Here is a 16,074-nt window from a genome sequence, read left to right as displayed (position 1 = left end):
ACATTGTCTTTTATGTAAAATTTTATCCACAAATTTTACTTTTTATAATACTAATTTCTTTCAATGGATTTGAGTCACTTTCTGGTATCATTTCTTTGAAGCCTTTAGGTTTTCTTCAGCGTTTAAGGCAGGCTGGCTATCAATACACTTTCTTGGTCTTCATTAATCTGAGAATGTCTTTATTTTGCATTTACTTTGAAGAACAGTTTTGCTAGCTGTAGAATTCTAGATTCAGTTCCTTTTCTTCCAGCATGTCAAATACATTGCCACTGCCTTCTGGCCTCCATTGTTTCTGATAAGTCAGCTGTTAAACTGTTGTTCCTCTATATGAGAATATTTTCTTGCTCCTTTCAAGAGCTTCCCTAACAGTTTCACTATAAAGTCTAGATGTCGTTCTTTGTTTACCCCAGGCTTTACTGAAACCTTGTATTTGTAGGTTTTTGTTTGTTTGTTTGTGGTTTAAGAGACAGGGCTCACTATGTTGCCCAGGCTGGTGTCTTAACTCCTGGGCGCAAACAATCCTCCTGCCTCGGTCTTCCAAAGTGCTGGAATTACAGGTATGAGCCACTGCTCCCAGCCATGTAGGGTATTTTGTCAAACTGAGGAAGTTTTCAGCCATTACTTCTCCAAATATTCACCCCTCTTCTAAGACTCCCATTATACATGTTATGTTTGATGTTGTCTCACAAATTTCAACACAAAGATTATCTATAATGAAATGGGGCCTCCTCCTTATGAAGCACTTAAATTATTTTTGTTCCATTTACTTTTAAAATCTTAGTTCAGTACCGATATCAAGAAAATGTATATTTTCTTCCTTTTGGAAATAGAAGAGGGGCATAGTACTTCAGACTTTTGTTCTGCATACATAGCATATGATGTGACAAAAGTGAAATAGTAATACCGTAATGACCTGGTATGGAATGAAATGAGTTACTGCTTCCAGTTACAATATCAGAATTTCTTCATATACAGTGACTAGAAGGGAGAATGAAGGTAGAACAGTGGTGTTCCTCTTAAGGAACAGACAATATTTATAAAACCTTAAATGTAATCTTTAATGAAAAGATATATGCATTATAAAAAAAGGGGTCAATGAGTGATGTGGAGATGGCTACATATACTTTCTTACGAATTCCACATCTTTTATCATACAGATTTCAAATGCTTTTTGGCAACATAAGCACTTTAAAAGAATTGAGCTACATCAACTAAATGACAATAAATATAATTAGTTCTTCATCATCACAATAAGACAACGATTAAAATATTTCACCTCATATAGTCAAAATACTAATCTTTTCATTTACAAATTTGTAGGCAAATGCGTAATTACCAAACAACGTATAGTACAGAAACAAGAAAAATGCTAAGTCTAGTTATGACAGTTTTTTTCTAATAGACAAAACTGTCAACAATTTATTATAAAAAACCTATACAATTAATACTTGATCAAAAGTCTTTAAAAATATATTCATAATGAAATGTGTAGAAAGAGACATTTCAAAGTCATAGCAGTTACTACGATTACAATATTTAATCATTTTTACAATAGGTCTGCTGGTCCATTTCAATTAAATTCATTCTCAGAACCATCACATATCTTGCTGAATTTCACTTAAAGCAAAAGCAAGTTGCTTAATTTTTGCTTCCATTGTTCTTTTGTTCTTGCACGTTTCTTCCAAAAGTTCACGCATTTCTTTTTCAATTTGATGGACCTAAATTGACATGTAAATTTTACATTTTAATTTCTTAAAGAAAATGAATTTTTAAAATGCACTCTGAGAGAAAACTTCCACAATTTATTCTTACACATTTTGAAATTTGTGATGTATTTGAAGAAATGACAGTAAAATGTAACTTGCTCAAATGCTAATAGGAAAAATACAGTATTTATACAGTATACAAAGTACTTTCATGCATTAATATATTATCTACTTAGTTTTCATAAACTTCTTGTGAAAAAGACATGGCTCTCTCTCTCTCTCTCTATATATATATGTATATATATTTTTTTTCCTTTTTTTGAGACGGAGTCTCGCTCTGTTGCCCAGGCTGGAGTGCAGTGGCGTGCTCTCTGCTCACTGCAAGCTCCGCTTCCCAGGTTCACGATATTCTCCTGCCTCAGATTCCCGAGTAGCTGGGACTACAGGCATCTGCCACCGTGCCCGGCTAATTTTTTTCTTTGTATTTTTAGTAGAGATGGGGTTTCACCATGTTAGCCAGGATGGTCTCGATCTCCTGACCTCATGATCCGCCCACCTTGGCTTCCCAATGCTGGGATTACAGGTGTGAGCCATCGCGCTTGGCCAAGACATGGAAATATATTTTAACTTAGCCAGGTGTGGTGGCTCACACCTGTAATCCCAGCACTTTGGGAGGCTGAAGTGGGCAGATCACTTGAGGTCAGGAGTTCGAGACCAGCCTGGCCAACATGGTGAAACCCTGCCTCTGCTAAAATTACAAAATTAGCCGGGTGTGGTGGTACACACCTGTAACCCAGCTACTCGGGAAGCTGATGGAGGAGAGTCACTTGAACCCAGGCGGTGGAGGTTGCAGTAAGGCGAGATAGCACCATTGCACTCCAGCCAGAACAAGAGTGAAACTCCATCTCCAAAAAAATATATATATATACACACACAGACACATACACATACACACACACACACAATTTTAACTCTATTTTAGAGCTTAGAAAATTTGTTTATGGTTGTACAGTTTCTATATATCATAGCTAGGACAGAATCCCATGCTTTTGATTAATCCTTCTACAGTCCTATGCTGCTTATCAATGCTGAGTCACAAGTTCAACTTAAACACCAGTTCCTTATAGATTTTTAAAACTGAAATAACCTCCTTCCCCAAAGAAACTCTATCTTTAATGTAGTGCCTACAGCTTTTCTAAAAATGCTGTTGGTGGTTATATATTGCCATCTTTTTGAGAGATCATTTTATCATTTATTCCTAACCTACATTCTCCTAGGAGGAGCTGTAGTTGATATCGTTAACTTCTAATTGAAATTGTCTTTCCTACGATATCATAACTTCTGATAATGTTACCAATATGACCATCTTTTTATGTTTACTTCATGCTTCCTAACCCCTAATATAGATCTCTCAATCTCTTGTCCCTTAGAAAACTAGTATTTCTCCTAATTTAAATAATCACCACTATCTGATACCTCATAATCCCCTGCCTGCAAACCCAATGATCATATATCATATTTAAGCTCTAGTGCTATTTCTAAAACTCTTCCCTTTGATATTACTTGAAACACTTCCCTTAAGTGTTTAAACCTTAAACTTATTTAGTATTGAGGTTAATACTTAAACTTTACTTAGTATTAACTTATTTAGTATTACCTGTAACCTTATTTAAGGTTTAATCCTTATTTAGTATTACCTGATGTACCCTTGTTAAACATTTGGTAGATTTTTAAAATTTTGAGATAGGATATTGCTGTCACCCAGGCTGGAGTGCAGTGGTATGATCATAGCTCACCATAGTCTCAAAATCCTGGGCTCAAGCAATCCTCACATCTCAGCCTCCTGAGCAGGCAGGTCTACAGGCGTGTACCACTACGCCAGGATAATTAACACATTTTTTTTTTTGTAGAGACGAGATCTTGCTATGTTGCCTAGGCTGGTCTTGAATTCCTGGTCTTGAGTGATACTTCCACCTCAACCTCAACCTCCTAGTAAGTGTTGGGATTACAGGTGTTAAGCCATCATGCCCAGCCTACATTTGGTAGCTTTTTTTAAATTTTGAGATAGAGTTTCACTCTTTTGCCCAGGCTGGAGTGCAATGGTGTGATCTCGGCTCACTGCAACCTCTGCTTCCCGGGTTCAAGCAATTCTCCTGCCTTAGCCTCCTGAGTAGCTGGACTACAGGCATGTGCCACCATGCCCGGCTAATTTTGTATTTTTAGTAGAGATGAGGTTTCTCCATGTTGGTCAGGCTGGTCTTGAACTCCCAGCCTCAGATGATCCACCCACCTCGGCCTCCCAAAGTGCTGGGATCACAGGTGTGAGCCACTGTGCCTGGCCTGCATTTGGTAGTTTTTAAGTAAAATATTTGGAATATCTGTTCACATGAAACAAAAGACTAAATTTTGGACAAGTTATATTCTTATTGCGATTATTTCCAAAGACCTTACTCCCTCTTTTTCTTTGCACAGAGTCCTGAGGATAATGTCATTTAAACAACAACCTTGATTATGATTTTTTTTTTTTTGAGACAGGGTCTCGCTCTGTAGTCCAGGCTGGAGTGCAGCGTGGCACAATCTTGGAGCACTGAAATCTCCGCCTCCTAGGCTAAAGTGATCCTGTGACCTCAGTCTCCCAAATAGCTGCGACTACAGGCATGTACCACAACACCCAGCTAATTTTTGTATTTTTAGTGGAGATGGGGTTTCACCATGTTGGCCAGGCTGGTCTTGAATTCCTTAGCTCAACTGATCCACCAGCCTTGGCCTCTGCTGGGATTACAGGCTTGAGCCACGGCACCCAGTCATATAATTTCTATATGGAGCATTACTTTGCCTTTCTGTTGGTGCACTCTTTTATAGTTGCTGATTTCTGTATCTCCAATTTTACAGATACCTTAGTTTCTTATTACCACTTCAGAAGCAGGAAAAAATGGAAATTCATAATTATCTCACCAGAGAGGTCACATAAGAATCACCTGTGAAATAAAAAAATACCTGAGTCTGACTTCAGACTTAGTGAATGAGTCTCTGAGGGGAAGTTCATGAATACGGTGTTTTTTTTTTTTTTTTTTAAGACAGAATCTTGCTTTGTCACCAGGCTGGAGTGCAGGGGCGCCATCTCGGCTCACCACAACTTCCACCTCCCGGGTTCAAGGCATTCTCCTGCCTCAGCCTCTTGAGTAGCTGGAATTACAGGTGCCCACCACCACGCCCAGCTAATTTTTGTAGTTTTAGTAGAGACGGAGTTTCACCATGTTGGCCAGGATGGTCTTGTTCTCCTGACCTCCTGATCCGCCCGCCTTGGCCTCCCAAAGTGCTGGGATTACATGCGTGAGCCACCGCGCCCGGCCTAAGTACTATTATTAAAAAGCTTCATAGGTGCTTCTGATGTTTGCCTGTGATTTAGCATCACTTTAAACTCATTACTTTGTTAATCATATTGAGATAATAAAGTTGATAGTCTTGAACCCTAGTACTCTTTGATAACTTTTTCCAAGATGGTGATGGATTATGTTTAATACATTCTGATTCTCACCCTGCCTATGTGTAACCAAACAGACTTCTATCCAAGATTAGATATGAAATTTTTATCCAGAGAGCAGAGAAAGTACACATTAGAATCCAATGTACAATTTTTGTTTAGAAATTAGAATTATGTTCTACAATTAATCTAAGTATTACCAACATTTTACCCTGGTTTCATGATAGTTTTGGTAACATTCTTCATATCTATTTGGTCATGAGATCATGTTGCCTTTTCTCTTTATAATTCTCGAAGATCTAACTTACTTAGCTATAGTCATGTAATATACTGATTACTGAAGTGAATTTTACTTACAGTACCTTTAAATTTGCAGAATCAATACACTTCTGCTTTTCATTTGCCAGTTGTGCTATTTCAGCTTGATGAGCTTCAACAATTGCATCAACTTGTTTTTTAAAGGCATCATCCATACTATGAAGCTTTTCCATTGCATTTCTTAAAAAAACAAGAACACCCACATATATATGTGTATATGTGGTGTGAATGTATAGATTAGGATGTTATTTCTTGTCGGGTGGCTCACATTCATACTAATGAAAATATAACTCAGTATTATGAAAATATCAAAGGGCTATTACAGGGTAACTAAAGATACAAGTAGTTCATCATCTAGCAAAATCTATTAGGGTAACAATTAGGTTAGGATCATATATCACTAATATTTGTTATATTTTCATTTTCTGAAAGTTAGAGTATTCTGTTTCCCAATTTATTTTGAGTCTTAGAGTATAGTTTTAATTTTATTTTATTTTTGAGACAGGGTCTGGCTGTGTCACCCAGGTTGGAGTGCAGTGGCATGATCATGGCTCAAAGCAACCTCTGGCTCCCAGGTTCAAGTGATTCTCATGCCTCAGCCTCCCAAGTAACTGAGATTACAGGCTGTGCACCACCATGGCCCAGCTAATTTTCTGTATTTTTAGTATAGACAGGGTTTCACTATGTTGGATAGGCTGGTCTTGAACTCCTGGCCTAAAGTGATCTGCCCGCCTTGGCTTCCCAAAGTGCTGGCATTACAGAGGTGAGCCACCATCTGGCTTGAGGGTATAGTTTATAAGCACCGTTACAGATGATGACTACTATCAATCTTTTTTCTCTAGGTTTTCAATGTGATAATTTGAGAAGTGCATACTACAGATGGTTTAAGTTTATGAACATATATTTGTGGCTTCCTTATGGTAATGCTTAGTGGACAAAACACATTAAATGGTATTCACAAAATTTTCATGCTAAAAGTATCCTGGAGGCAAAACAATTCCTTTATATAAATACAAATAATGCTATTAAAAAAGTAATGTTCATAAAAAGAACACATTTTCTGGTTTTGGTACAGCAATCAGTAATATAACAGATTGAACATAAGGAACATGCATCAAAAGCCTTTTTAAAATTGTACCACTTAGTAGCCAAGTGACTAGGGGCAAGTCACAAGCTGAGTTTTTCAACTATAAAACAGGACAATCCTGCCTGTTCTGCCAAACTTACAGGATTACTGATGGCTTCAAAATAAGATAGAAGAAATCAACCTATAAATTGTAAAAAGCTATACAAGTAAAACCTGTTATTATTAATAATAATTGGCTTATTTTATTACAATTCCATTAAATTAAAAAGTATTTATAGAGGTCTTAGTCATAAAGACAATTCATGTATAAAATCAGGTCTGCATTTTTATATTAACGGTATAATGAATAATGCAATGGAAAAGAGTCTAAAGATTGCTAGGTTTTATAATTTTTATTAGTTTTTTTTGCTAATTATAGAATATGACTTTCTTTTAGAATCTGAAAGACTCCTAACTGTAAATTTGTTACTGGCAGGATAAAAAACTGCAACAGATTCCAAGCCAAGGTTCTTGTTTTAGTACTTGTTGAAAGCAAAGTGGAACAGGATCTATCAACAGAAAACAACTGTGCTATCAACCAAAACTTTCTGCAGTATAACAACACTTTCCCATTAGACTGAATCACAACAAGAAATCAAATTCCAGGTTACATTAGATTTGACATAATTAGAACCTACCTTTAAGTGAGATTTTTGGGCTATCCATAGCCATGTTATCTGTATCACTCTGTCTTCACACAATAACTAATCATGAAGCTGTGCTACTTAATTTTGAAGGTTCCAACTGTATAAATTATTTTTAACAAGTTTAGTTATATTATTTAACACAGTAAAACCTTATTTCCTCTTGAGTATTTTATGGAACCCACATAACAGTGGCAACCAGGTACACATTTTATTTCCTCTCTTTAAAATCGGCTCTTGGCCGGGCATGGTGGCTCATGCCTGTAATCCCAGCCCTTTGTCAGGCTGAGGCGGGTGGGTCACCTGAGGTCAGGAGTTCGAGACCAGACTGGCCAAAATGGTGAAACCCTGTCTCTACTAAAAATACAAAAAATTAGCTGGGTGTGGTGGTGCATGCCTGTAATCCTAGCTACTTGGGAGACTGAGGCAGGAGAATTGCTTGAACCCAGGAGGTGGAAGTTGCAGTGAGCCCAGATTGCGCCATTGCACTCCAGCCTGGGCAATAAGAGCGAAACTCCGTCTTGGAAAAACAAACAAAAAAATTGGCTCTCATTCTCAGCTTGTACTGGCAACTGCTATCTAAATGTCCTCTAGCCTCCTCAGGAGCTCACTGCCCCTGGTAGTCAACTGGCAGTCTCCTCTAAATTTCACTTACAACAACTAAAATATCCCTAGCTGCTTTCATTCAAATACAGTTTAAAATGCTCATCATAATAAAAACAAAATGTTCACATAGCAATTTTTTTTTTTTTGAGACAAAGTTTCGCTCTTGTTGCCCAGGCTGGAGTATAATGGTGTGATCTCGGCTCACTGCAACCTCCACCTCCCAGGTTCAAGTGATTCTCTGGCTTCAGCCTCCTGAGTAGCTGGGATTACAGGCGCCTGCCACCCCGTCCAGCTAATTTTTTCTATTTTTAGTGGAGATGGGGTTTCACTGTGTTGACCAGGCTGGTCTTGAACTCCTGATCTCAGGTGATCCACCTACCTTGGCCTCCCAAAGTGCTGGGATTGCAGGCGTGAGCCACCACATGTGGCCTGCCTCATATAGCAATTCTTATGTGCCAAGCACTGTTCTAAGAACTAGATAATTCATATAAGCTATATCTATTCATAAATACACACACATATATATAAAATGTCAACCTCTTATCTAAAATTTAAGGTAGGTGCTACTGCTATCTTCATTTTACAGATGAAATGGAAATAAACTTCTTGGCAAGTAACTATGTCCTACGAGATTTTTAGCCCTCCTCTCTTTATACATATTTCACCCATTCCACAGTGTTTATGATTAAGGAGATCTCAAATCCTTTAGAACTTAATGCTTACTTTTGTAGTTCAATACTTTTGTCTCTTTCCGCTTTAAGTTTCTTTTCCTTGTTTTCAAATTTTTCTTTCACTTCTTTTACTTGTGTTTCAAGATGACACAGAAGTTCTCCTTTATCATGCCACTTCCGATTCAGTGTACTAATATGAGAAGTAATTTGAAAAATAAATAGGGTTTATTAAATCATTAAGCCACATTTTATTTCTCAGTGGGAAACACTGTACTATATAATACCTGTAAGCTTTTCTAATTTCTTCAAGTTCTACTTCCTTTCCTTTCAACTGTTGTTTTAGTTTTTCTTTTCTTTCATTGTGCCTTTCTAACTTCTCAAGTATCTCATCCAGTTGTGAGGATTTTTCATCAAGTTGTTCTTGAGTGCATTTTTCTATTTCTGTGATCTTTTCTTGTAATCTTTTGATGTGTTCATCTTTTTCTTGTAAACACTTCAAGACAAAAATTGGTGCTTTGTTTTTATTAACTTTAAATGCTTCATATTCTGGTTAATTAGATATGGTTTATCCTTTTAAATAATATTTTAAACACATAAAATGCTTCAAACTATACTACAAGGCTACAGTAACCAAAACAGCATGGTTGCCGGGCGCGGTGGCTCAAGCCTGTAATCCCAGCACTTTGGGAGGCCGAGGCGGGTGGATCACGAGGTCAGGAGATCGAGACCATCCTGGCTAACATGGTGAAACCCCGTCTCTACTAAAAATACAAAAAAATAGCCGGGCGTGGTAGCGGGCGCCTATAGTCCCAGCTACTTGGGAGGCTGAGGCGGGAGAATGGCGTAAACCTGGGAGGCGGAGCTTGCCGTGAGCCAAGATGGCGCCAGTGCACTCCAGCCTGGGAGACACAGACTCCGTCTCAAAAAAAAAAAAAAAACAAAAAACAAACAAAAAAACAGCATGGTACTGGTACCAAAACAGAGATATAGACCAATGGAACAGAACAGAGCCCTCAGAAATAATACCACACATCTACAGCCATCTGATCTTTGACAAACCTGACAAAAACAAGAAATGGGGAAAGGATTCCCTATCTAATAAATGGTGCTGGGAAAATTGACTGGCCATAAGTAGAAAGCTGAAACTGGATCATTTCCTGGATCATTTCCTTACTCCTTATATGAAAATTAATTCAAGATGGATTAGAGACTTAAATGTTAGACCTAAAACCATAAAAACCCTAGAAGAAAACCTAGGTAATACCATTCAGGACATAGGCATGGGCAAGGACTTCATGTCTAAAACACCAAAAGCAACAGCAACAAAAGCCAAAATTGACAAATGGGATCTAATTAAACTAAAAAGCTTCTGCACAGCAAAGGAAACTACCAGCAGAGTGAACAGGCAACCTACAGAATGGGAGAAAATTTTTGTAATCTACTCATCTGACAAAGGGCTAATATCCAGAACCTATAAAGAACTCAATCAAATTTACAAGAAAAAAACAAACCACCCCATCAAAAAGTGGGCAAAGGATATGAACAGATACTTCTCAAAAGAAGACATTCACACAGCCAACAGACACATGAAAAAATGCTCATCATCACTCGCCATCAGAGAAATGCAAATCTAAACCACAATGAGATACCATCTCACACCAGTTAGAATGGCAACCATTAAAAAGTCAGGAAACAACAGATGCTGGAGAGGATGTGGAGAAATAGGAACACTTTTACACTGTTGGTGGGACTGTAAACTAGTTCAACCATTGTGGAAAACAGTGTGGCGATTCCTCAAGGATCTAGAACTAGAAATACCATTTGACCCAGCCATCCCATTACTGGATATATACCCAAAGGATTATAAATCATGCTGCTATAAAGACACATGCGCACGTATGTTTACTGCAGCACTATTCACAATAGCAATGACTTGGAATCAACCCAAATGTCCATCAGTGACAGACTGGATTAAGAAAATGTGGCACATATACACCATGGATTACTATGCAGCCATAAAAAAGGATGAGTTTGTGTCCTTTGTAGGGACATGGATGCAGCTGGAAACCATCATTCTCAGCAAACTATTGCAAGAACAGAAAACCAAATACCGCATGTTCTCACTCATAGGTGGGAACTGAACAATGAGATCACTTGGACACAGGAAAGGGAGCATCACACACCGGGTCCTATTGTGGGGAGGGGGTGGGGGAGGGATAGCATTAGGAGATATACCTACTGTAAATGACGAGTTAATGGGTGCAGCACACCAACATGGCACATGTGTACATATGTAACAAACCTGCACGTTGTGCACATGTACCCTAGAACTTAAAGTATAATAAAAAAAAAAAAAAAAAAGAAAAAAGAAAAGGAACAAGAACAAAAAACAAAAACAAAAAACCAAAAAAAACACATAAAATGTTCATTGTCTTGTGACTCCTAACCCTTAATTGACACTGGGTATTTCCAGTTATTCCAAAGGCTATAATAAGATTCTCCATTAAATTCTGAAATAAAGTTCATTCCAAATTAATAAATATCATGTAGAACTTTTTAAGAGCAAAAGGGCAAATACTATAAAAAGAAATGCATGATAGTCTACCCTAAATTTTACAACAGTTGAAAAACACTGAAAAACAACTTTTGGATACTTTGATCCAAAGATTTTCAAACCTGCCATCTGCTCTTTAACCAAAATAAAATGTCAAACTTACATCTTTTAATTTTCTAATAGTTTCAGTTTGGTCGTCTATGATTTTGCACTTTATTTTTAATGTATCACTATCACTTTCATTTGTCTTTCGCAGACATTCATTCTCTCTAGATAAACTTTCAATTTGAGCCTCCAATTTGCCACGATTTTGGGCTAGAGAAGATCCTAAGAAACAAAAATCATCAATTACAACCTTTGAAACACCTTGGGGGTTTGTATCTTATTAAACTCTAACGAACTGTAATATAATAATAAAAAAAACTAAATAAAGAATCATAGCTTATAATAGTACAATACGAAGAGGAAAAGGGAAGCAAACAAAAAGGCCTCTTATACACTTGTGGGTATTTTAAAACCTGAAACCACAAATAAAGTTGAGAATAAGTAACTCAGATATGTAATATTAATTCATGCTATGACATTCAAACAAACAAGAGCATATTAAAAATTCCTACAGAGAATGAACGAATAAGCAATGCTCCATTACAACTGAATATCTTGGCTGGGCGCAGCTGCTCACTCCTGTAATCCTAGCACTTTAGCAGGCTGAGGTGGGCGGACCACTTGAGGTCAGGAGTTTGAAACCAGGCTGGCCAACATGGTGAAACCCTGTTTCTAGTAAAAATACAAAAAAATTAGCTGGGTGTGGTGGCACATGCCTGTAATCCCAGCTACTGGGGAGGATGAGGCAGGAGAATTGCTTGAACCTGGGAGGTAGGGTTGCAGCGAGCTGAGATCACACAACTGCACTTCAGCCTGGGCAACAGAGTGAGACTCATCTCAAAAAAAAAAACAAAAAACAAAAAACAAATATTTAGCTATTCATAATTTTAAAGGTATCTGTGAATGTAAAAAAACAAAAACAAAAACCAAAAAAAAAAACAACCCACTATATATCTCTTGCTTTACAGAGATTGGAAAGGGAATGAGACTGAGGATTTACTGAAAAATAGTTTTCATTCATATAATATTTTAATTTGTGCATGCACAATAAATGTTGCATATATCAGAAAAGAAAATTAAATGTGTATACTGTACAAATAACTTGAAATCACTGTATACTTATACTTATAATTCTTATAAGTATAAGAATTACTTTTCGCCAGGTGCGGTGGCTCATGCCTGTAATCCCAGAACTTTGGGAGGCTGAGGTGGGTGGATCACCTGAGGTCAGGAGTTTCAGACCAGCCTGGCCAACATGGTTAAACTCCGTCTCTACTAAAAATACAAAAATTAGTCAGGCGTGGTGGCATATGGCTGTAATCCCAGCTACTCAGGAGGCTGAGGCAGGAGAAGCGCTTGAACCCAGAAGGCAGAGGTTGCAGTGAGCCGAGACTGAGCTCAATCACACTCCAGCCTGGGCAACAAGAGCAAAACTCTGTCTCAAAAAAAAAAAAAAAAAAAAAAAAAAAAAAAAAAAAAATTATTTTTAACAATATATTTAGATGTTACTTTGTAAAAGTACACATGGTTCAGAAAAGTTGTCAAATTACCATGGGAAAAAAAATTTAAAAAATCAGAGCCATAACTTCTTCATTGGTGTAATAAACTATTTCTCATTTCCTAAGAGGTCTTCATTCCCCTGCGGCTGGCAAATGCCTACTTATTCTTCCAGATAAAGGGTCGCCTTTTTTCTTGGCATCTTTAGGCAGGGTTGAGTCTTTCTGTCTCCCATACCCAGATTTGCTCACTTATAAGAATAAGCTATTTTCCCTTTGAAAATCTGAGAATTTTACCCTGTTGTGCCAGCTCATGTCCCCATACTTTTCTTTCTGTCCTTAAACCAAATATTAGTGATTCCTTGGCTGCTAGCTCAGAAATAAGCTGGACTTTTTCGTGCTTGAGAAGTTCTATTTGAATACTCTTCTGCTTGTCATCTTCAATTAAAATTTCAAGGGTGTTGATTTGATTCTGTATATTCCCCGAAAAGATAAATAAGAATTATTATAAGTGCTTTATTTTCTATTTTTTCCATCTTACAATGAGAAAAAATGTTATTTAAGCAAATACAAGTAAACATTACCAAATTTTACATTAGAAGTTTTAGTTTTACTAACTAAAGACCAATGTAGATCATGAAATAAACAGCCGAATTTAAGAGACCACTCCTTTAAACAATCTGAATTTTACTCTAAAATTGTTAAAAAGAAACTATACCTGTAATACTCAAAATTTTCACCACGCATTTATATCAATAGTGTTAAAAGTCACTTTCCAGAAATAAATTTTGGGTAAAATAGCATTAATGTTTAAAATTGAGACAACAGCAATAAAGACATTAATTTAATGATTATTACATCTAAGTATATCTAAAACCACCAGCATCACCGCCACAAAATTAATATCAGCAATCCAAGTGGTGCTTCCCAAACTTTAACCATTTGAGTATCACTTTCACAATTTTTGCTGTATCATTGTACTGCTCGCACCTATTTAACTGAACATGTTTCTTAAAACTAATTTACTTATTTTACCTAAATGCTATCTCATGAGCTATACAATTTGTGAAATCATGAGTTTAATTTCTTTAGTTGTACTATTTTTCTTATATGCAATATATAATTAGTATCATTTAAAAGTTCCTTTTGTGTACTTCCTAAAATTATCACAACCTACTTGAGAAAATAATATAAAAATTTTAAAAACATATAATGTTGCAAAGTCTTACCTGTAAATTTGCTGCTGTTTCTTGTTTCAATTTAGAAACTTCTGCCAGTTTTGTTTTTTGTTCCTTTACCATACAGGTCAGATCTTTAATTAAAGAGGAAGACTCATTTTCTTTTCGTTGAGCCCAAATAAGAGCATGTTTGCTCTTTGCTAACTCAGTCGCAACATTTTCAAAACCATCTTTAACCTATATTCCAAAATTATATTATAAATAGCAGTTCTCCAAATAATTAGAAAATATTTGCTTCTGGAAATAGTATCACAGTTTTAGCAAAAGAGTAAGATTTAAAGATAATCTGTTTCAATCTACTAATTTCCAGATGATGAAACAGAGACCCAGGATGATTATATTTGCCTAAAGTGACCCAGGGAATTAGTGTCAAATCTAAAGCCAGAAATCATTTATTTGGGCTGGGCGTGGTGGCTCATGACTGTAATCCCAGCACTTTGGGAAGCCAAGGAGGGCAGATCACTTGAGGTCAGGAGTTTGAGACCAGCCTGGCCAAAATGGTGAAACCCCATCTCTATTAAAAATACAAAAATGGGCCGGGCGCGGTGGCTCAAACCTGTAATCCCAGCACTTTGGGAGGCCGAGACGGGCGGATCACGAGGTCAGGAGATCGAGACCATCCTGGCTAACCCGGTGAAACCCCGTCTCTACTAAAAAAAATACAAAAAACTAGCCGGGCGAGGTGGCGGGCGCCTGTAGTCCCAGCTACTCGGGAGGCTGAGGCAGGAGAATGGCGTAAACCCGGGAGGCGGAGCTTGCAGTGAGCTGAGATCCGGCCACTGCACTCCAGCCTGGGCCACAGAGCGAGACTCCGTCTCAAAAAAAAAAAAAAAAAAAAAAAATACAAAAATGAGCCAGGTGTGGTGGTGCACGCCTGTAAAATCCCAGCTACTTGGGAGGCTGAGGCAGGAGAATTGCTTGAACCTGGGAGGAGGAGGCTGCAGTGAGCTGAGATAGCACCACTGCACTCCAGCCTGGGTGGCCAGATATTGCTCTAAGCACTGAAATGCATCAGTGAATACCACAGATTAAAATCTTTGCTTTTGTAAAGCTTAAATTCTAGGTGGCAGGGACTGACAATATAACAACAAGCATAATAAATTATACATCATGTTAGATGATACTATATGCTTGGGTAAAAGGTTAGAAGGATGTGAAGTGTGTGAAGTGTTGGGAGATGTGGGTTCAAGTTTAACCGGCATAATCACTGAGAATGCAACAATGGAGCAATGACTGGAAGAAGGCAGGGACTGCAGCCATGCAAATGTGTGGGAAAGGAGTGTTGTAGGCAGGAATGTGCCTGATACACTGGAGGACTAGGAAGAAGGCTGTTGTCACTGGAGTGGCATAAATGAAGGGGAAGGTAGTAGGAGATGAACTCAGAGGGCTAGATTGTGAGGTGTTTTGATCACTACTCTGAATAAAATGAAGGGACAATGGAGGTCTTTGAGGAGAGGAGTCATATTACCAAACATGTATTTTAAAAGAACACTCTAGCTGCTGTGTTGGGCATAAACAGAGGGGGGTAGGGGAAAGATAGAGGCAGAAAGATTAACTTGAAAGCTCTTCATATAATATAAGATAATGTGACATACCAGAGTGGCTATGTTAGAGGTGGTAAGAATTGGCCACATGTATATTTTTCAAATAATGGTGACAGAATCTCTTGAGGTACTCAATGTGTAGTGTCAGAGAAAGAGTAATCAACAATAACTTTGTTGTTGGCTTAACCACCTAGAAGGATGGAGTTGTCTTTCACTGGGACAGGAGAAATGTCAAAGTAGAAGGTTTGGTAATAAAATCAGCAGTGAAGTAGAATATGTTAAATAGGTGGTTAGTCATAGAAGTTTAAAATTCATGCAAAACATCCAGGCTGGAGATATAATGATGCTGGAGGAGTTTACCAAGAGAATGAGTGTGTATAGAAAAGAAAAGGAATTTAAGGGCTGAAAACTTGGGCACTGCAATAATGAAATTGTGGAAAAAATAAGATAAACAAAGAGAGACTGAAAAGACGTGACGTAATGGAAAGCCAAGAAAACCAAGAAATGCAGTATGGTGGAAACCAAGCAAAGAAAGAGTATGGAAGAGGAGAAAGCTATCAACCCTGTCTAATGCTACACCTA

The 16,074-nt window shown here is 37.6% G+C and overlaps 1 protein-coding gene across 9 annotated transcripts in view; it reads right to left on the bottom strand.

Annotated features, from left to right (window-relative positions):
* Positions 1-1,033: 1,033 nt before the first annotated feature.
* LRRCC1 (leucine rich repeat and coiled-coil centrosomal protein 1) overlaps positions 1,034-16,074 on the bottom strand; it is a 41,649-nt gene continuing 26,608 nt past the window's right edge. For 6 of the 9 annotated variants that reach the window (XM_005563636.4, XM_074000032.1, XM_065519422.1 and 3 more), the window contains 7 exons: positions 13,940-14,125; positions 13,008-13,182; positions 11,273-11,436; positions 8,840-9,048; positions 8,608-8,745; positions 5,553-5,688; positions 1,034-1,718 (listed from right to left, as the gene is read on the bottom strand). In XM_005563636.4, the coding sequence (XP_005563693.3) occupies positions 1,596-1,718; positions 5,553-5,688; positions 8,608-8,745; positions 8,840-9,048; positions 11,273-11,436; positions 13,008-13,182; positions 13,940-14,125 (1,131 nt within the window). In that variant the 3' untranslated portion in view covers positions 1,034-1,595. Of the gene's footprint in view, positions 1,719-5,552; positions 5,689-7,273; positions 7,379-8,607; positions 8,746-8,839; positions 9,049-11,272; positions 11,437-13,007; positions 13,183-13,939; positions 14,126-16,074 lie in introns of those variants that run through there. The other 3 variants (XM_005563637.4, XM_074000034.1, XM_045398451.3) reach the window with 2 other exon arrangements.

The sequence above is a fragment of the Macaca fascicularis genome, chromosome 8 (genome assembly GCF_037993035.2).
Source record: "Macaca fascicularis isolate 582-1 chromosome 8, T2T-MFA8v1.1".
In the NCBI taxonomy this organism is placed as follows: Eukaryota; Metazoa; Chordata; class Mammalia; order Primates; family Cercopithecidae; genus Macaca; species Macaca fascicularis.
This window is presented reverse-complemented; position numbering and strand designations above follow the sequence as displayed.